At 42.2% G+C, this 22,350-nt stretch overlaps 1 protein-coding gene across 6 annotated transcripts in view; it reads left to right on the top strand.

The window, feature by feature from the left end:
• Positions 1-12,385, top strand: part of MYO1B (myosin IB) — a 177,913-nt gene extending 165,528 nt beyond the window's left edge. For all 6 annotated transcript variants that reach the window (XM_073306214.1, XM_073306213.1, XM_073306216.1 and 3 more), the window contains 2 exons: positions 107-234; positions 10,726-12,385. In XM_073306214.1, the coding sequence (XP_073162315.1) occupies positions 107-234; positions 10,726-10,849 (252 nt within the window). In that variant the 3' untranslated portion in view covers positions 10,850-12,385. The remainder of the gene's footprint in view (positions 1-106; positions 235-10,725) is intronic.
• The last annotated feature ends 9,965 nt before the right edge of the window (positions 12,386-22,350 follow it).

The raw sequence follows: 22,350 nt of genomic DNA on the forward strand, positions 1-22,350 counted from the left end.
AGGAGGGGGTCTAAAGTCTGCTTACCTATATATATATATATAAAATGCTACAGGATTCCTCTGAGTGTATTTGTGGTGATACTAACAACATTTCTTTCTGTTTCAGGGCTCAGGAGCAGCTGGTAAAGGGGATTTCCTGTTCAGCAGTGATCACCTTATTGAAATGGCCACCAAGCTTTACCGCACCACTCTCAGCCAGACCAAACAGAAGCTCAACATCGAGATTTCTGATGAGTATGTTTATTTTTTGCTTGTTTTTAAAAGGACATTTCCTTCAGTGCAGCATGCTGATAGGTTCATCAGTCAAAAAATCTAACCTTGGATAAACAAAAGGGCATTGTGTAACTGGGATTTTTTTTTCTGATGACAGAAAAATAACTTGTAATGAGGAATTCCAGTTTTCTGTTTCTATCTGTGCTCATTTCCAGTATTCGTTTTTGGCTATTTTAGAGCCTTGAAACTCAGCAGATAAATTCTTTGTTTTTTAGGTTTGTTTGAAATGAGACTGTATACGTTTGAGCAGAAATCGTATTTCATTATCAGTGAAATTAAATAAACAAAAATTCAATGTAAAACCATCTTTTACTTGTATACATTTGTTTTCACACTGTGTGTAACCCACATACATAAGCAGCGTTACACGCTGCTACTCTGTGTGACCAAATAGTGAATCATGGAGAACATGAGCAGAAAACGATACAGGCTGCAATTGACAGAAACAAAACGTTAAAAGGATGTCAGTTCATCTGAAAGATCCTCTACTTTCTTTTCAGTGTATGTTGCTTAAAATTCCTGTTGATGTTTAATGAGTTGTTTGTGGCTTAAGCAGAAAACTGGAATCTCCAATTATAAATTGTGTCCATTGGGTTCTGTTTCATGTTTTGGTCTCTTTAGTAAGATTCAGATTATCAATGTTATTAGAGTAAAGTTATTATCATCAATGCATAGAGTAAAGTTGCCCTGTAAATTAGCTTTTACTGATTAAGTGCAAGGTCTGTTAAGAAATAGACCACCAACTGTTTTCGGACTTAGGGCCTGATTCTGCCACATTTGCTCATGTGGCGTAGAAACATATTCTGAGTAATGCCACTGATTACAGTGGGACTGCTCATAGAGTAAGGTACTGTTCCTTTTGAATAAAGGAGGCAGAATCTGTCCTTTTTTCTTCAAGTGGTGTCCCTGTGGGTGCTCCACTTCAGGTATCTGTGTGTCCAGGCACCATTGATCGGAGATCTTTGGAAGCAATGCCCGGTCGGGACGTGCGTGTACAGTTGGTGTCTTGTGGCGTCTTTGGAGTCTGTTTGGCGCGCGTGCGTTTCAACCCTCTGAGTTCCTTCTCAACTGTCCTTGGCTGAAGATGGAACTCGGAGCAGTGCTGAACCTCTTTCCCCATTTTGAAAGAAAATTAGTTTTAGTTAGATAAAACCTTCCCCGTTACTACCCTACCTTTAGACGGTTGCATAGACCTCACTAAAAACAAAACAACCTCCCCCCCCACCCCTCAAAACAAAACACCTAGTTTTTCTTAACCCCTCTTCCCCCTTTGGGAGTGAACCCCACTAAGGTCTCATTCTTAGACCTTCTTCAGTGGGCCACATTAAAGATGCCGGGGTTTCCTGGTTTAAAAAATGCGACTCTTGCAAGGACCCCATACCACGCTCGGACGGACAATCCTGGTGTGTCAAATGCATCGATGAGACGCACGTCCCACCTAAGAGCATCCACTGCAATCCTCTAAAAACCAGAACTTGCTGCAACCGAGACCTGCTTTTAAAGATGATTCTTCTGGAGAAATCCCTCCAACCTGATTTGGAGACGGGCAGAACAAAACCCTCTCCTAGGTGCTCTCTGACCAGTTTGGAACCGACCAAGAGCATGGCTCCACCATCTCACAAGAAGAGGAAGAGAGCCTCAACTTCCACAAACAGAGAACTGGGCACAAACAAACGGTCCCCAGCCAGGTCCTTGCCAGCAGTCCAGCTGCCTCAGGGGTCAGCACCTGCGACATTCCCGACACCTCTGGCACTGGGCATATGGTGCAGAAAAATAAGGCGTCAAGACCGCATCATGGCCAGGTCTCCTCCTCAGCACTGGCACCCGCGCCGGAGTCGGCGCCGTCCGCTCACAGAGCCCCGGCACCGACAACGCCATTGGCACGGCACCGACACACCATCCGGCACCGGCTGCTGGTGCTGCCATGGGGCCACTGGCAGCAACCAAGACCAAAGACAAACAGCTTAAACCAGGGGTGGGCAAACATTTTGGCCCGAAGGCCACATCAGGGTTGCGAAAATGTATGGAGGGCCAGGTAGGGAAGGCTGTGCCTCCCCAAACAGCCTGGCCCCCGCCCCCTGACTGCCCCCCTCAGAATTCCCAACCCATTCAACCCCCCCACCCCGCTACTTTTCTCCTGACCAACCCCTCCTGGAACCTCCCGCCCCTAACTGCCCCCCCTGGGACACCACCCACTATCCAATCCCCCCTGCTCCCTGTCCCCTGAGTGCCCCAACCCCTGTCCACACCCCCACCCTCTCAGAGGCCCCCTGGGACTCCCATGCCTATCCAACCCCTCCTCTTCCCCATCCCCTGACCACCCTCCGCCCCTGAGCCTCCGCCCAATCGAACTGCTCCCTGTCCCCTGACTGCCCCCAGGAACCCCCTGCCCTATATCCAATTCCTCCACTCCCCACCCCCTTACCATGCCAGAGCCAGCCACGCCGCCGCGCTGCCTGGCAGGAGCTCGCCACCTGGCGGAACCTGCCACACTGCCCAGAAGGGGTGGCGGGCCAGCCAGGAGCTCAGGGGCCAGGCAGGATGGTTCCACGGTTTTCCCACCTCTGGCTTAAACCAACGGCTTCTAACTAAATCCTCGGTGCTGCATGCTCCGGTGCAGATGCAATTTCTAACACATCAAGACATCTCAGTGGATTCGCATCTACTCAGTACTCAGGGCTCACCCTTGAACCAGCCATCCTCTCCAACTGAATGCTCTGTCTTCACAAACGACGATAATGATGATCACAGAGGTGCAGTCTTTTCTCCACCTGACTCTCTCTTCCACCACAACAAAGACCACCTCACAGGAACATGCATCAGAAGGACCAACCCCAATTCCCATGGTTTGCTCCACCAAGGATGGGACCTCAACTACCATGCTCCATGCAATGGGCACCGTGGGACCCATGGGCACCCTATAAGGCCCACTATTCCTGCACCTCCTCACCCCATAGAGCACAGATCCACTCTCCAGCTGGATCCCCAATGCCATGCACGTCTAGAACCCTTGAGGATCCACATGAGGAAGTGGAGGAAGAGCCCACACCTGATATGGAGTTGCCCGAACACAACTCCTCTTCTTTGCCTAATGAAACCGTCGTGCCACTCCCACCAATTATGGCAGGTGGCTTCAAGCAATTTCAGGAATTATTTAAGAGGGTTGCAATCAGCCAGGACATTCCATTGGAGGAAGTACAGGAGAATCAACATAAACTCTTGAAGATCCTCCAACCCTCAGCGTCCTCAAAGATTGCACTCCCCATAAACAACGCCATATTAGAACCGGATGACACTATCTGGGAGACACCAGCCTCCATCCCGCCAACCTGTAAAAGGGCTGACCGGAAATATTATGTCCCAGCTAAGGGCAAAGACTTTTTATTTTCATACCCACAGCCCAACTCCCTTGTGGTTGCAGCGGCTAATCATAGGGCTGAGCAACCTCATTACCGGTCCACACCCCAGGAAAAAGTCCTCAAACGCCTTGACCTCTTAGGTTGCAAGGTTTACACATCCTCTACTCTCAAATTTAGAATTGCCAACTATACCGCTCTTCTCACTAGCTATGACTTTGACAATTACAACAAACTCTTTGAATTTATCTCCCACATCCCAGAGGAGCGAAGAGCGGATTTTAAATTGGTCCTGGCAGAGGGACAGCTAGTATCCAGAATGGCGCTTCAAGCATCTCTGGACATGCCTGACATGGCAGGTCGCACCACAGCCACTGCGTAGGGCCTCTTGGCTCTCCATCTGGCATCCCTAAAGAGCTGCACACCAAAGTGGAGGATTTACCGTTCGACAAAGACAAACGATGGAAAAAACGATGAAATCCTTCACACGATGAAAGATTCCAGGGCTACCCTGCAAACACTAGGGATCTACACCCCTCCTTCCAAGAGAAAGAGATACCAGCCTTACCAGAGGTCTCACCCGCAGCAATACAACCACCCACAGTCCAAGCAGTACGAGACTGGGAAGTCCCACAGCAGGTCTAACCAGATGTCAACTAACCCAGTCGGAACAACCTACGTCCCGCCAGTCAGGCAACAAACCACAATTTTGAAGTCTTGGTTGAGGATCTGAGTGACCACTCCTTACCGCCATCGCCTCCAATGCTTCCCTTGGCGAAACATCACACATGATCACTGGGTCCTGGAAATAGTGCAGTTGGGCTATTTCATGCCCCCCTACCCTTTCCATCCCTCTTCAGGGTCCCCTCTCATGAACACCTACTTCAGGAGGAAGTAACTCGACTACTCCTCTTAGGTGCAGTGGAATGAGTTCCAACACAACACAGAGGGAAGGGATTTTACTCCCACTATTTCTTGACCCAGAAGAAAAGCAGAGGATGGTGACCCATTCTAGACCTGCAACAACTCAACAAATTTATCCGCCCCCAAAAATTCAGAATGGTCACGTTAAGCACAATAATACCGGCGCTGGAACGAGGGGACTGGTTCTCACCCCTCGACCTACAAGACACATATTTCCATATCTCCATATACCCAGCAGACAGACAATTACTACGGTTCACAGTGGGACATGACCACTTCCAATACAGAGTGCTCCCATTCGGTCTTTCCACTGCACTGCGGGTGTTTTCCAAGACTCTCACGGTGGTAGCGGCCCACCTCACAAACAAGGGATCATATTTTTCCCGTGACTGGAAGACTGTCTTGTCAAGGGCTGATCGTACGAAGAAACGCCAATGGCCATGCTATCGACCATCGCTTTTTTCCAAAGGCTCGGACTGCAAATAAACTTCCAAAAATCCACTGAGACACCTACAAGCAAATGGAGTTCATTGGGGCTTACCTGGACTTGACCCTCGCCAGAGCCTTCCTCCAGCAGGCCAGGTTCCTCACCATCAAACACCTCATACACATGGTGTCCCCAGAATGGGTCTGCAACTTCTGGGCTACATGGCAGCTGCCAAGTTCGTGGTGAAACACGCCAGGCTACACATGAGGTGCTTACAGGGCTGGTTGAGTTCAGTATGCAAACCCACCAAGCACAGCCTCCACATGATGGTAACTCCACCCGCAAACGTGCTGAACTCACTGCACTGGTGGACAGAAAGGGAGAATATATGCACAGGAGTTCCCTTTTGCCAAAATCCCCCAGCACTCATGCTCACCACACACGCCTCCCTGATAGGCTGGGGTGCACACCTGCAACACAACATGACACAAGGCAGGTGGTCTGCACCAAAAGCCCATCTGAATATAAAGCTCCTAGAACTGAGAGCTGTCAAGTATGCCTGCCTTCACTTCCTCTCACTCATTCGAAATAAATCTATTCAAGTACTCACGGACAACATTGTATGCATGGGGGAGCAAGATCACGCTCCCTCTGCATAGAAGCCATCAAACTTTGGAACTGGTGCATGCGACATTGCATAGACATCACGGCTTCATACCTGCCAGAGTGTCAGCACACCACTGCCGACACCCTCAGCAGGCACTTTTCACAGGAACACGAATGGGAACTAAATCCTGTAATTGAATCCCACCTAGTCTCCCTTTTGGGCTGTCCTTTGATAGACCTATTAGCCAGAGCAAGGAATCGCAAATGCCAATTATTTCACTTCAGAGCGGGACTCGGGACTGGCTCCTTGGGAGACCCATTCCTAATCCCATGGAACAGGACACTCATGTATGCATTCCCTCCGATTCCTCTAATAAAGTGTTCTCTGCAAGATAGGGACGACAAGGCCAAGTTCATATTTATCGCCCTGGCATGGGCCAGACAGACCTGGTATCCTTACCTGCTTCACATGTCAATCTACCCTCCGAGAACTCTCCCGATGAGACTGGACCTCCTCTCCCAGAGTGACGGTTGCATCCTCCATCCACAACTGGAGAAACTTCATTTGACGGCCTGGCTCCTCCTTGGTGCCAGTTGCACGAACTGGCCTTTTTGGAACAAGTCAGACACATGTTATGACACAGAAGACGCAACTCCATCCACAATGCTTACCTCCAAAAGTGGAAACGTTTCTCGATGTGGTGCTTACAGAAAACCCTCACACCCTGCACCACACCCCTTCCCAATATCCTAGACTACATTTTAGAACTCAAAACAAAGGTTTATCGCTCAGCTCCATCAGAGTTCATCTCGCGGCAATCAATGCACAGGTGAGTAACCTTCTCTTAGCATTAGTGAAATTAACAATTTCTCTAGGTAAAACGTGGACCCTGTATGTGCTGTTGCTCACTTAAGCATAGGCTGCTGCCTAAAGGTCCTGTAATGTGAGTGCGATTTATGGATCTGATAGATGCTGAAATGTAGGGTTAACTTGAAAAGTTAGAGTTGTTGCTACGAGGAGTCCGGTGGCACCTTTAAAGACTAACAGATTTGTTTGGGCATAAGCTTTTGTGGGTAAAAAACCCACTTCTTCAGATGTTGTTCCTCAGTTGTTGCTCTTCATCTGAAAATATCAACTTTTTTCTTAGTGCTATAAAAAGTGCAATTAAATTTACTCAACCATAAGTATAGGTGCCCTGAGCATTTTAAAATGTTGAGGCAATTCCAAAACAAGGATCTCATGTAATGCTCAGTGGAGAGGCATATGCTATCAAAATCACATTTCAGCATGCATGTTAGGCTGTTTAGTGCACTTGTGTGGCCTGTCTGATGACTGAGATCTTGTCATCTTTCCTGCTAACAATCTAAGTCTTCACAGAGGCTTGCATGTTTGCTTGTGGATCTGTTGTCTTGGAAATTAAAACCCTTCAGGCATATGTTGTCCTTGTATTTATCCACACAAAAGTATGTAAAGAACTTCATAGTACCACCATGTTTAGTGATGGAGAAATATTGCTTTGCTGTCCCTTCTCAAGTGTAGATCTAAACACAGCTGCATTATTAGGAACCGAGGAAAAACGATGTGCCACGTCCTTGGCGTTGCTGTTTCTGCTGGGCACTGCTCCTTGGGAAGGGAGTACCTGCAGGCAAGAGTACCATTGACCTGTGTTTATGCCCAGTCAATCTTTTTTTTTTTTTCAGTCGGGGCAGGCTGGGGGGGTAGGATAGTTTTCCATTGTAGTGTATTTGCATTTATTTATTGTCACAGGCTAACTGCTGAGCCAATCAGATGTGCTGAAATGGGGTTATCTATCTTCTGTATTGTCATTTTTATCAGCAAAACTCTCACAAGACATGGTGAGCCAGCTGCAGGGGTTTAGGGTGACCAGAGGTCCCGGTATTTGGGGCTGTGTCTTATATAGGCGCCTATCTCCTCCTCTTCTCTCCCCCCCCACCCCCGGTTTTCCACACTTGCTGTCTGGTCACCCTACAGGGGGTTGTTTCAGGAGGTCAGAACATCAAGGAAAGTGCAGCACAGATGACACAGCCTGTGGATGTCGGCACTTAGTGGCACTTCTGGATGCTGCGTGGCTGGGAGCTCTGAACAAGTGACTCTTCAGCGTCTGGTATTGTACAGCAGGAAGAATATACTGAGTGGAAGCTCTGCAAAGCTCAGGCTGCTTCCTCCCCTGAACTTTGCAGACAGCTTGATTTTGATTTTCCAGCTGAAGGGGAAACTTCTTTGAAGTTTTTGGCCTCTACTGGAAGACTTCTTAAAGATGCTGAAAGGAAAATCTGCCTATTACAAAAGACCTATTTTAGGTCAATGGGAGTTGTGGAAGAGCCAAACAGTGATGTGGTGCTGTCTTGTTTACTGCTGTTAGCCTCAGATACCCCTTTGCTACATGTGGTGGTGGTGAAATTCAGAAAGACTTAATAAAGATGCATTGATGGTTTTTAAGCAACTGGATGATTGCAAGGGAGTTTTTTCTACACTCAGTGGAAAATGAAGGGTTAGAGACACCAGATTGCAGAATTGAATCGATCTGGACTGCAGGAAGTAGCTATCAGAAACTTGCAGATGGCTGAGAAGGGGCTGTGAAATTTATGTAATCACAAAATAGAGAACTGTGAAAACTGACTGAGAGTAAGAAATATGAGGGTTACTAGACTCCAGAAACACAGAATGGAAGCAATCCAGAACAAACGTGCTCCGAGTGTTCATAATTTTGGTGCCTGACCAGTCTGTGCCACAAACCATAGCCAGTCTGTGCCATTTAATTTCATGTAACCAACAGTTCCTCTGGGGAAGGAAGCAGCTGGATATGGTCTTTATTATATTTCTGGTGAGGATGGTTCAATGGTTAGAGCATTAGCCTGGGACTTGGGAAACCTGGGTTCAAGGAAACCCCACTTTGCCACAAATATCCTGTATGACACAGGGGAAAGTCACTCAGAACTTCTCTATGCTTCCATTCCCCATCTGTAAAATGGATATATTAGCAATTCCCTAGCCCACAGAGTGTTGTGAGGATAAATACATTAGATTGTGAGGCACTCAGATACTACAATAATGGTGGCCATAAAAGTATTTATCTACAAGAGAAATTCTCCAGAAATCATAAGTTCTGTACATCTAGAATAGTTTCCCTATCAACTGAGCGTTCCAGATTGTTTCATGATACTCAGTAAAACCATCTGCAGGTTGGGTTACCTTCTACAGGTCAGAGTTCTAATGCTACACCTTGGTGTAAAATGAGAAAGATCCTTTTCTGTATTAACTTCAGTCTTAATGGCTACTTGGGAATACTGTTGGGCAAAACTTCTGGAACCCTAAAGTGTTTATCAGTATGTGTATTGACTGTTAGATGCACACAATCTTTATTCCACTTTTCCCCAGACAGAAATCTATTGTATAGTGGTTATGCAAGGTAGTTTTATGCGACACAACACTTAACTATATTTTTAAGGTTATTTGCTCCTTGAACAACATTATCATCTTTGAAACAGTCTGCAGACCTTGGGAATTTGATATTTTAGCATTTATGGCAATGGATATAGTTAGAGAAGGATTTTGGAAAACCAGTAGAAGAGCAAGAAGATCTGTTCCAGTGCTGCAGTAAGTGGGGAATAATTGTAAATGTCTCAAATACAAGATCTCTTTGCCCTCGATACGGTGTCACATCAATTTTGCCCTGGACTAAGATTTCTGTGTATTAGCCATGTGACCCAGTCTCAGCAAATGGTTAGTGGGTGTAGATTCTATACCCTGAAACTACTAGCAGTGGCGGGAAACAGTGCATATTTATTTTAGGAAGTTTTCTCAAGGAACAATGTAGACAAGATATTTTCAAGAAATCCCATAATATACATCTATACATCCTGTTTTAATTTTTAAAAACTTTGTTTACAAGAGTGGTCTCATCACAGGACCTTTTTTATTATTCGGTGCATGTAATCTAGACGTTAACCTTTGGTAGAAAGTGGATTTGCATTTCTGAAATTATGTTCAGTGCGGGCAGTCAGAATACCTGAGTTTTACTATCATGAAGATCAGCAGTAACAGGGAAAGCAAGTTGCTCTTCAGCAGATTGTAAAATCCCTTCATAGTAGGTCATCCTCTCTTTCAATTTAGAAGACATTTTATGTTTTGTTTCTTTGAAATGGTTAGGGATAAACTTGTTCAATCTTGTCTTTCTTGAAACTATGATTAGAAAGCATCCTGCCAAATCTGCTGACAGAGCACAATCAGATGTGATGGCTCTGATGTGCCTGTTTTACATTGGATGTAATATACTGATATCCATCACAATAATTCCTATCACGCCTATAGGCAATTAGATTGCCTGATCTAAAGGGTAGTGAGAAAGGGGAAGAAATAAAATATTGTGGGGGGAAAGGTAGTGATGCTTGGGTCTGTAGAGTTATAGTATACACATGACCATTGTTAAAATATCAGATGGTGTCCGGAGAAATGAGCACAGGGCTAGGAATTGGCAGGTCCTTGTTTTGCCACTTACTCGTGTGTTCTTAGGTGAGTCCTTCCACATTTGTCTCAGTTTCCCCACCTGTAAAATGGGGCTCTTATTTACCCGCCTTCAGTGAGGCATATTTGAGGATTAATTGGTATATATCTATACTGTACTTTAAACGTAGACCTTAAGAGGTCATCTAGTCCCTCCTCTAGGACTGAGGCAGGATTAAATATATCTCGACCATCCTTGACTGGTGTTTCTCAGGCTAATATTCTGGGGGTGTATTAACAGGAGTGTTGAATGATGCTAAGTGTTGGTTGTTGTCATTTTGATATTTTCATGTATTAATCACGCTTTTTCAAACAGACCATTCTGAATGTTTCCTTTCTAAACTGGTACTGCAAAAATCTAGAGTTTGAAAATCTGACAGTGGAAGATAATTGAACACAAGGGAGCATAAATGGACAAAAATAATATATAACAGAACATTTTCTAGTTTCTAACCCTCTTTTATTACTAATACCATAAACAATTTCATGAGGTAATATCATATACTTTTTTCTTGTTACAGTAGCTAATGAAAGAGACTCTTGCACAAAGGACTATTTGCTGTACATGTGGTTTTTCCACCCTTAATTAAAACCCATTTTATTCCATCTCCTAGGTTCCTGGTTCAGTTCAGACAAGACAAAGTATGTGTGAAGTTTATACAGGGCAACCAGAAAAATGGCAACATCCCAACTTGTAAACGAAAAAACAACCGGCTCCTTGAAGTTGCTGTACCTTAACTGCAGTTGGTCCCTCTACCTTTCATGGACTTGTTTTTTGTTATAGTGCAATTTTTAGTTTTTTGGGCTGCTAGTGGCTAATAGCTGTAGAAACCCTTGGCAAAATATTTGACTAATAAGCTTTTAAATCTTTCTTAATGCAGTAGTTTTAACCCTCAAAATGTACATTTTGTCCAGTGGCAGCATTTTATGAACTGGCAAAATATCTGTTGCATATGATATGTGCTCTTTGTTTAGCCATCACATTTTAGTACAGCATACCATAAACCCACATATTAATGAAAAAACTATTAATACTCATTGGAGTAGAAATCTGCCTAACAGAAGATATATAGATTGCATCATAAAAGACATGATGCTTATTGGTAACTTCTGCCCATTGCATTTTTATACCAATCTCTGCTGGTGATCTAAAAGGTTAATTGTTTGCTACCATTAGAGAGACTGGTAAAATTATGAGACTGAAACAGTAACTTTAATTGTAAACAGCTCTAAGAGGTATGTAACTTGATCTTTAACAGAATATAGCACAGGGGAACCTAATTCTGCAAAGCAGAAGGAATGTACAACTGCCTATGCAGCATATGCATATGGTTTTTATTTGCAGTAAAGAAGCTGGTGTTTCAAAACAGGCTTTCTAATTAGGTCAGATATTTTTAATGACTATACAGTAGGAAGCAGAGTAGAATTAAGGCAGCAACAACATATTTCTTTCATTCACAAAAGCGATATAATTCAAAGCATATTTTCTATTCTGCTTTTTTCCTTAAATTACTGGTTAACATTAGATCCTGAAAAATGCAGTAGCATGAATAATGAAAACTGCAAGGTATTTAAACTGGTTAGTTATTTGAAGAGTTAGTCTTTTTCAGATATGGGCATGTACAATGTGCAATAAAACACCCATGACATTTTGTGAAAAATTATTTATAATACACTTTTGTGTGTAAGAGAGAGATGATTGGTACAGCCTGCATAGATGATGTAGGGATGAAAGTAGGTTTGTGGTTTTAATTTGCAGTTTTTTAGAATGTACACTACAGTTGTCAATTTGGGAAAAGTACTTAGAATTAAAAAGTTTCGTGATGCTGGGGGATGATGTATATAAATTGATATAATAATAAAATTGTCCTAATTCTCTGATGATTGGTACTCTTATGTTATAACCATATTTTTGTATTTCAAAACTGTTTTTTATAAGTTTTTTTGTGCCTGATGTAATGTGTGCACAAAAACACTTTACAATCAAGAACTGCATTATAAACTTTCAGTGTAACTGACTGCAATTAATCTTTTATAAACCAGAAGCATTAGCTGAAAGCATGGATTTATGGGGACACTTTTGAGTTTTTAGATAGGGGTAACTATTCAAGTGAAGGGTTTGTTGAATGTAATTGTTTGATTTGTTGATGAAAGGACAGTTGAGAAGTACTGCGTGCTTGCAGGCTGATACAAATCCCTGCCTTCAAAGACAGGTTAAGACACCAGATATGCAATGCTGAAAGCCCAAGCATAAATAAAGTAAAGATAAACAAAGTTCAGAGTCTCATTAGTCTCCTGTTGGTGAAGTTATGTAGTATTTGTGAAGGTTTCCTTATGTTGTTGTTCTATTGTAATGTAGACTTTCAATATTAAAACCCTGCTATTTATTGCAGCAGTCACCAGGGCTTCACACGCACTCCTTACATGTCCAGAAAAACAGTTGTTCCACTTTTGAAATTTTTGTCACATTTTTTTTTGGTTTGGGTTAAAATGAAATAAAAGGGTTTAGCTGTGATTGGGGCACAAAATGGTTGCTTCCGCTTGTCTCCTTAATGCTACCCAGGTGCACTTTTTTTTTAATTCAATATTGGTGAAACTTGTGTGTTAAACTTTTCGTAAATGAGACAAAAGCTACCCCTTTCTCGTAATCTTTTAGTAATACCTAAAGGCTCGAAATAAATCTGTGTTGTCAGATTAATTAATTTTAAGTTTTAAAGCAGCCTCCAATTTCTAGAGCAATATTAGGGTGCACTCAGATTATGAAGTCATTGCCCAGAAAACATAGCACAAAGGTGGTGATCTAACATTTCAAACTCCATTCTTCACATACAATGAATTAAAATTTCCGCTTGGCAAAGTGTAATCCAGTTAAAGCTACAAGGGCTTGTAAAGTTGTTTAACCTTTCAGACTGCTTCCACTAGGAACCTATTAGGGCCAAATTTTCAAAAAATAACCTGGAAATAAGGAAAGCAGACATGTAAATTCTGTCATTGGGAATGAGCGACAGGAGATGGATCACTGGATGATGACCTGTTCTGTTCATTCCCTTTGGGGCACCTGGCATTGGCCACTGTCAGAAGACAGGCTACTGGGCTAGATGGACCTTTTGGTCTGACCCAGTATGGCCGTTCTTATGTCATTGGTTCCTGCAATTGTTTGCATGTGGAAAATTAGTGGTGGAATTCAGGAGCATTTGAACACTTGACCCATGGAATCAATGTTACCTTTTCACTTTGGCATCAAGTCACTATATAAATGACTTCAATTTTATCCTTGGTGTGTATTTAAAATGATTATACTAAAAAGATAGTTGAGATATTTGAAGAAGATGAAGGTCTTTACCTTGGTTTCTATTGTGTTGTTTGTTCTCCCAAACTGTGGTCATTTCTAACCTGTGAACTTCGTCATATATTGCAATTGGACACCTACAAAATTATTGGATTCTAAATGTACAGAGAGGTTTTTTTGAACATACATTATTTGGATATGTTCATTTAGTCATGATATTTTGAAGTTTAGAATAAGTATGCAGGGTGTTGAAAAGAAAATATACGGTCATGTAGTTAGTTTCCTTCCCTTCCCTTTCCTTTCTTAACCTACTCTGGTGCAACTGTAAAAAGGGGCAAAAACCTGCTGGTGCTGAACTTACGTATCCCTTTATCTGTAATTTTTCATCTATCATTGGAACTCTCAGTCAAGGATCACTGTTGGAGGGAACTCCCTGCATGAGACTTCACCAAATAAGAAATAAAACTTTGTTCCTAGACCCATATCCTCTCTAAATCTGTAAGCTGCTACTAGTACTCCTTACAAGTTTTACCTGCATGGGATTGGGAAGAAGTTCAGATTTCAGGTTAAACATAATATTCAGGTTAACCTGATATTGATGAGTGGTTTAGGAAAACATAAAATCTGAATTTTATGTGTAATTTTCTTGTGAAGCAACATCTCTTTCCAAATGATTTCACAATAACCTTTTTTTCTTTCTTTCAATGACGTTCTACTGTGTGCAATGTGATGTGAATGAGTTAAACCTTTCTCTAGACATTGCTTTCTTTGAACATTCTGCAAATTCAGCGTTCCTGTTGCCAGGATTTGGATTGGCTGCCCAAGGGAATAGTGTAAATAGGCCAGATTAACTTGATTTTCATAAAATGGCATCAAGCCACAAACCTGTTTTTTGTTTTTGTTTTATGGAAGAGAAGAAGAGATTTTCCTTTTATGTTTTTTTTACAGTTTTATACTGAATTATATAATTGATTTTTCATTATACAAATCACGTCATAAGTAAACTAAGATGTACAGCATAAAGAACAGCATTCGTATTAGGCCAGGTTTGCTTGTGTTTTGTTTTGCTTTTGCCAGAAGTGAAAGTATTGTTTTTCTAAACACTTCTGGAACCAGTTAAAAAGCCTAAACTTAAATATAAAATATCTTTCCCCTTCTGCTGAATTTTCATTGTTTAATAGTTAAGCCTTTAAATATTTAAGTCCTTACTTTTGAAAAACCTATTTCAATGTTCTGTAGGTTATGATATAGTTTATTTCTGCAAATGGCACTGTAGTATAATTGCTATTTGAAGAGGAGAGGAAGGGCAACACAAATTAAATATTTAAGCTTCTCTGGACATTAAAATGTTTCAAGGACAGAAAAGAAAAACTAAACAGTTTAAAGGGGATACCATCAACTTAAACTTCACACACATCTGTATTGTGGCAAGTAACACCCATGATCACTGTAACAGGAAAACACAATTTTTCCTGTCATCTTTGCTCCTTCGGCATCTTTATTTCTGTGCATTTGACAATATTTTGCATATGGTCAATTTCACTGTTTCCATTGTATAATCAGTTTCCCCTGGAATTTGGCACACAAGAATAAGGGAGAGAAAAACATTTTAAAAAACTATTGTAAAATCCCCTAAATAAACAAAGGTCTCTGGCACAGATTGTAGTAAGTGAAACCACTTTTAAGTAATCTACTTTTAACTGAGTAGATTTCCTATTGAGAGGGTTCTTTCAGTAGCACAGGATTTTTGTAATTCAGGTTACAGACAGGGGGCCTGATCCTGCAGACACTGAAGCACATGCATAACTTCACTTATGTGAATAATACTGTGGACTTCATGTGAGTAAAGTTATCCAAACACCTGAGTGTCTGCAGGATTGAGCCCAAGGGGTACCGTGCTCCTACAAGAGGACAATAATATGTTATGCGTCACTTCTATCTAAAGCTTTTCCATTTTCCCATTTGTTAAGTGAGGTAGTTTCTTCCAGAGGTTGTGCTAAAGGCTGTTCAATACATCGAAAAACATTATTGGCAAGGAGTGTGTTTGGACAACAGCATTTCCTTCTGCTAGAAACATCAATAGAGGTGCTTGTTCTCTGTCTCCATATATACACACAAGCCATATCCTCTACATTAATCCTCAACATTAACTTTGGCATTTAGCTTATGCATCAGAGACTGAGGATTTATAAGGTGGGGTCTCTTAGCCATCTGAGCTTCTTAAAAGGAGGACATGGAGGATGAGGATTAGCGGTGATCCTGATCCTTTTGAACTGCTGCTAATAAAACTGGAAAAATCATCCTTGTACGGTGGGATGGCTTGGGATCAGGAGTTCTGGGAAGATTTAGTGGAATGCATTTGGAAACTGAAAGTAAAGGGGAAGGAAACGCAACTTGGTTTTTCTAGTAACGAAACCCACAGATGAATACTCCATATGGCTTGCTGTTCTTGCCTAGAGTAAGCCTGCCTAAACAACGGCTGTGAAATGAACATCATACTGCATCCAGACTCCACATCAACTGAAACCAACTCTTACTCCTTCATGGGCTGAAACACTCAACTTTAAAACAACTCAAAAATGGGTGTTAGAAATGGACGTGACTGATGTCATCGTCAACAGATGAAGTTTGTGTGGTAAAAGCTTTTTGAAACAGACTCCCCCGCCAATTCTTGTTATCAAATGTCAACATTTTAATGTGACAGGACAAAATTACATTATACAAACCAGAGCTGCACAAAACAGTTGACACCAACAAAAAGAAAAACAGAGATGTCATTTCTAAAAATCATCATACCTTTATATACTTCCTAGAATGGTACCTGCTTTTAGCTTTCCCCTATTTATGGCTGTTAGGCATTTGGCACTTAGCTTAATCTTTGAAAATTAAATCTAAAATAAAAGTAAAGCTCTATTCCAAGAAATAAGTGTACCTTAGGGGTGTGATCTTGCAGAAACAAAGCCATTGACCCATCCGTTTCAACACATTCCCCAACATGTCCATTATTAGCCTAGGTAAGTGTGTACAAATTCTCGTACCCATAGATGGAGACAAGAAACAAGCAAAGCTCTTCTGCTGTCACTCATGCTGCAAAGGGGACGGGCTGACCGTGCTTACAAGTGTGACATGGTTGTCATTGGTGGTTGTCTGATCTAACATCCCTTCTAGAAGGTGGTGGCTGAGTATTTTAATTTCTTCTTCAATGCTCTCTGCAGGAGGGCCGTGCCCTGTAGGCAAGGTAGAGTTCACTGGGATAAGATAAGATAAGTCCTATAGATGGAGAAGCTGCAGATCAGAGGGTAGGTGAGCTTGCCCACGTTCACACCCCAATTTACTCTCAGAACTGGGAGTAGAACCTGAGGCAATTCCTAACTTTCTAGAGCAGAGAAGGAAAAAGCACCATTGAGTGCTCACTTAATACAAACCCTGAGGGGAGGTGTGAGTGTATGGCAAACATGCAGGAAAAGAAACTTAGCTTAAGACTTCCTGAAGCCTTGTGCCATCCTATCACTTCAAGAAGCTTAATATAATTTAAGTTCCATTTGTTTGGTGGTATTTTAAATAACAGGCTTTGACTCGTGAGGATAGCTCAATGGTCGAAACAGCTCAAGGGATCAGATAAAGTCTAATTAGGTTGTCATTAGGAGTGGCACGTACCTAAGATCCCTACCAACCACTTCCCGTGCAAAATGTGTGGAGAACAGAGGAGCCATAGAGTCTGTACATTCAGTGACTCTTCCACCCCTACATATTGGTCTGCGGTTGTGAAATCCTATGGGTTGGAAAATGGAATGGAGAGCTGGGGATCTGTGGAATCCTGGCCCAGAATCTTGCGGACCATGCCCAGTGGATGGAGTCTTCCACTGCACTGGCTTGCAGCCCATAGCAACCCCTCTCGTGTAGCAATGCTGCAGGCCTAGTAGCCAGGCTCCTTGACTCACTGACTTCAACTGTCCTCTGTCCCTCTGCAGCAGGTAAGTAGGAGCTGATGCATTTTGCAGCAAGACCTGCTGACTCTTGCAGGCCCGGCAGGTTTGAGTGTGACTCCACCTCCTACCCCACCTGCATTTTCAGCTGAGGCCAGTTAGGGTAGTGATATTTGGTGGAGAGGAAAGTTAGCCTCCAGGAAGAGGGTACCTGCTTAACCCTGTTCCTTCTGTGCAGGCTAGTATCACAGTAGTCACTCTCCCCATCTCTATTCGCAGCTCTGTGCACTGCTCAGTGGTGGTTAGGAGCATATGCACTTCGAGGATAAAGAATAAAATTGCAATCTATCATTTTAGAGTTTGCTATATTAGCAAAGATTCTCTAAATACTGCTTTGTCTTGCGCTTTTCTGGATTTAATTAAGCATGTGGTGAGTGTTTTCTCTCTCTTTATTTTAAATTCAGTTTCTAATTAAGAGCTGACCTTACTGAAAGATGCTTTGTTCCCCTTTCAGGGGCAGATTGCTAACCATATCTAAAGCCCAGCTATTTCCAAAAACTGGAGCAAAAGGAAAAACGTAAGCACAGATGAAGAGACATGAAAACATTCTCTTGCTCTCCAGGCATCTTTCACCAATCTTACTCTCTCTTAGCATGAGAAATTTTCACAACCAAGTGAGCTGATGCTCTCATAAATCCTACACCAACTTAATTCCTTTCTCCCAGTCTTCAGGACTACAAAATAAATTCCTGTTAGGCTAAAAGAAGGAAAATGGAGAAGTGTGAAAGGTAGCATACAAACGAAGGCACTTAGGACTAGATTCTGGCAGAGCGAAGGGGCCTAGAAGTGGATGTGAATTACAACCTTAGAATAATGCAGAAAGTGAAACTAATGAAAAATAAAGCAGATGTTACCAATTTTCAGTTACCAATTTAGGAAAGAATCTTTGTTTTAAACTGTTTGTTTGTTTGTTCAAAACTATTTGCAACATGTGCATTCCCTTTGGACAGTCCATCAACTTGGGCTCAAAACTTGTCCCTGTCTTTGTTACCAAATAAATGGATTATGTACTCACAATTTTTTATGTTGGCAAAGTTATGACATCTTGTCTTTTATGAATAACACTCTTATCAGTATGACTTCTGAGCACCTTACAGGTTTATACTAATCTTTAGGTGTGATCTATACTCAGACCTGACTTTTTTCCCCCCTCTCTTTTTGTCCAGGAGAAGGTAGGATTCCTGGGAATTTCACTTTGCTTTTCTATTCTTGGTTCAGTCTATGGCTGGAAAAAAATCACGTAAATCCAATGTTGACGTTGGGGAATAAATGTCCTAAGGGGGGGAAAAATGTATTCCTCCATGTCGGAACACTCCTGCTCATTCTAAAGGTGCCATTTGTGAGTCCTTTCTTTGTCGTAAATCCACAAGCACAGTTGGGTGGCAAAACACGTAGGGTCAGGTGCTCCGTAAGTATGATCTGATGTCTTTATGCCACTTTAAGCCATTTTAGCAGATTAATTGGGACTATATGTCACTGAAGTCCATTAGAGCAACTCCATGGCTGCCCTAGCTCATAACTGGGGTTAGCACAGCACTCGGAATCAAGTCATTGAAGCAGTATTCAGCCACAGGAGAGTATCAGCCCCTGAGAGTCAGTGAGTTTCACTGCTTTGCCTTGCAGGTTTTTCTTTTACCAACTTCAGTGAGGCTATGAATCCCTGTGTGAATTGGAACTCAGCAGTGCCTCTCAATATGTGTAGCCAGGGCTGGATTAAGGCAATCCAAGCCCCTAGCTGCACCATGACACAGGGTCCCCCTGACGCCTTGCATCCACCCAGAGTATCATGATCTCCTCCCTTCCCAGATAGGCAGATGGCAGCAGCTTGGATCTCCTAATTCCTTGGGAGCAGCAGTGGTCCCCTCCCTGGAGAGTCAGGGGTTGCAACAGAGGCTCTCCCTATACTTACCTTAGCAGGGGAGGAAGGAGTGTGAGCTCAGGAGGTCCCTGGTTCAGTCCTTCATGTGTTGGCCAAGATGGTGGCTGTCACAGATGTAGTTTATCAGAAATAGGGGGACTGTAGCTCCTCCAGCTGAGATGAAAGGATTGGAATTTGATTCTTGTGGAATGTATGCCCGGTCAGTACGAAAGTGGTAGCACCATGCTTTCTTTTAATAGATGGAAGGCACGTAATCTGTGTTCAGAAACCATGAGACTGAAGGACATAGAGGTGGAGGGGTCGTCCTGAGTCATCAAGTCCAGTCCTCTGTTATTGGAGCCCAACTAGATTTCCCTTACTATTCCATTTGGGATGTTTTTTCTTTATATGTGAAAAGAAGCCTTCACTGAATATGACATTTAAAACCGTGAATCCTTGGAGGATGCATAAATATCTGTGACAGTGATGTGGCTTTTTTGTGTCCAGTTCCATTTAAATGCTAAGCCCTCTCCATGGGTGAGGAATTCAGCAACCATTTTGTTCTTGGATTTCAGTGCAGACTGTCGGAGGAGAAAGACACTGTGCTTGCTCGTGGACGCTTTACTTTTGTTTTACTTTTTGTACTGTTGCATTCATAAGCTAACAAAGGCCACTGACGCAGAAGGTCTGCTGGCATTTTATGGGAAAATATAAGACTGTTGGCAATGAGTGGGGATGCAAAGCAAAGATCTCAGAGGAAGGGAAGGAGGAGGGATGAGGTCCCCTAGTAAAAATTAATTTTAAAAAAGTCAAATGGCCACTTAGTGGAAATGTAAAATCTGTTAAAATTTAATGAAAATGTTTAATGAAAAAGAGGAACTGTGTTGAACTGAAAAAGAGAAATAGTTCTGAATTACCAGCCTATTCTTTTCCTTAAATATAAATAAAATAAAATAAATTTGGGGCCTAAAATTACTTGACATTGGCCCCATAAGAAGTGCAGTTTATAGTTTCCTTCTCCTACTAAAATGTATAAATGTATTATGAATATAAACAAGAATGCACCCATTATTGTATGGTCTTGGCTTTGTTATGAACATTTGTCTTAATGAATATAGGTTTGGGAATTTTGTGGGAAAGTCAAACTTGCAAATAAGTTGGTATTCCAGTATTTACCTTTTTTTTTTTTTTTAAATATATTGGCTCACGTGTGCATACAGTGTACATCGGCATTAAAAACACAGTCCTGGGATGAAATCCTGGTTCTGCTTAAGTCAATGGCAGAACTCACATTGACTTCAATGGGGCCAGGATTTCTCCCGTCTCATGCAGTTTACAATCTGCTATGCAGACACCAAACAGATCATTACAGACTCCGGTTGGGATCATAACGTGACTTCCTCTTCTACTCCCTTTTCAGCGTTCCTGAAAACCAGTTTGAAGAGATCACAATTCACCTTCTATATTCTGTGTTGCAAACATTCCCCCTGTGTCTGTGAGAAATCCATGTGCTGCCAGCATGTGCAGCAGGAATATAGCTGGGAGCATTAGGCACCTCCTTTTAAGATCTGTAGATATGATGTGTGATGTGAACACTCTGACATGGGTTTTCATGCTGGCATCCTTCCAGGCCAAGAATTTCATAGGGAAAATGACGTCTAAATCACTGAAACTCTGCAATGCCTGGAATGTGACCCAAAACTGCGCTCTCTCCAAAGAACAAAGTGCGCGCGCGCCCATTCCTTTAGCCCAGATATGTAATTAGGGAAAAGTTAACAGCTTTATAATTTTAGTCTTTGAATTGGCATTATGCGGAGACCGTGACAATTGACATAAAGACAGAAGTGAGGAAAAGACTGTACAGCCAGCGCAACCCTGGCATGCTTTGAAAGCTTGTTCCTTCAGTCCAGATGTTCTAAATCACATGTGGAGCAGTGTTTGTGGCCAGATTCTGTTTGAAACGAATTGTTGATAGTCTCCTGAGACAGCTTGTGACAAACTGTGTAATAAAAATGCTAAAAATAGCAAGTTATTCCCTGGAAAAGCTGAGTTCCCACAATTCAGTGAGCTGGGAAAATTGTTGAACTTTCTTTGGACACAATGTGCTAGTTCCCTGCTCTTGCAACCTTTCTGGGTCCCCTCCTCTTTGTTTATAATCATTTCTTTTTCTACTAGCTCCAAGTAACCCCGTCCTCAATCTTTACTGTGCAGATAGTGGATGAATTTACCATTCTTTTACTTTTTTAGAAAAAATAATCTCGCACATTAGGAAATGCACTTATTAGATTCAAGCAATGTAGCTGTTTGCAAACAGTTTGCAGTTGTGGCAGGAAGCCTTTCTGTTTCTTGGAAAGCTAAACTGTAGGAAATGTATGAGAAATAGACAGAAAAAACTTGCTAAAATACAGCATCTTAATACAGATGTTTCATGCCACAGAATAAAAATAAACAGTCACAGCAGAATTCCTTGTTTTTTCACCCTTGAGAGAATACATTATACCTATTACTCTTCAGTCCAGCCAGGATTGAATGGGACCATTTTTGGCATTTGTACATTATATGTTACTCCTTAAATAGCCAGAGAGGTAAATATTACATGAGTTGGACAGTGGCTTTCTCCCCACAACAGTGAAGAGTGAGGGCCCACCTCAGGGGTTTGGGGTTTTTTTTGTTTTTTGTTTTTAATAAAAAAGAGGAAGGAATTTTTGCAGTATAGTAGCAGAGAATTTGCTAATAGATATTCACCACAAAAAAACCCCAAACTAAATCAAAACAACAACCTCCCCCGCACTAATCCGGGCTTGATGGAAGACGTGGTATAGGGAATTGGTGGTAATGTACTGTAGAGATGTTCACTGTGGAGTTCAAAATTCAGCTCATGTTAGTAGTGACCAAGAGTGGTTACCATTTGATTGCCATTCAGTGACATGTAAAGTGTGTTGGTGGTTTGACTCCAATCCAACTACTAGTGAAGTGGCCACATTACAAAAACTACCTTCCCCTACTGGCCCTATTTTTTCCCCACCCCCCAATTCTTTGGTCATGGAATTGGCCACAGAATCCACCACCTGGCACAGGAATGTCCTCCAGAATCTAAATTTATGTT

This window comes from Lepidochelys kempii, chromosome 11 (assembly GCF_965140265.1).
Source record: "Lepidochelys kempii isolate rLepKem1 chromosome 11, rLepKem1.hap2, whole genome shotgun sequence".
Lineage (NCBI taxonomy): Eukaryota > Metazoa > Chordata > Testudines > Cheloniidae > Lepidochelys > Lepidochelys kempii.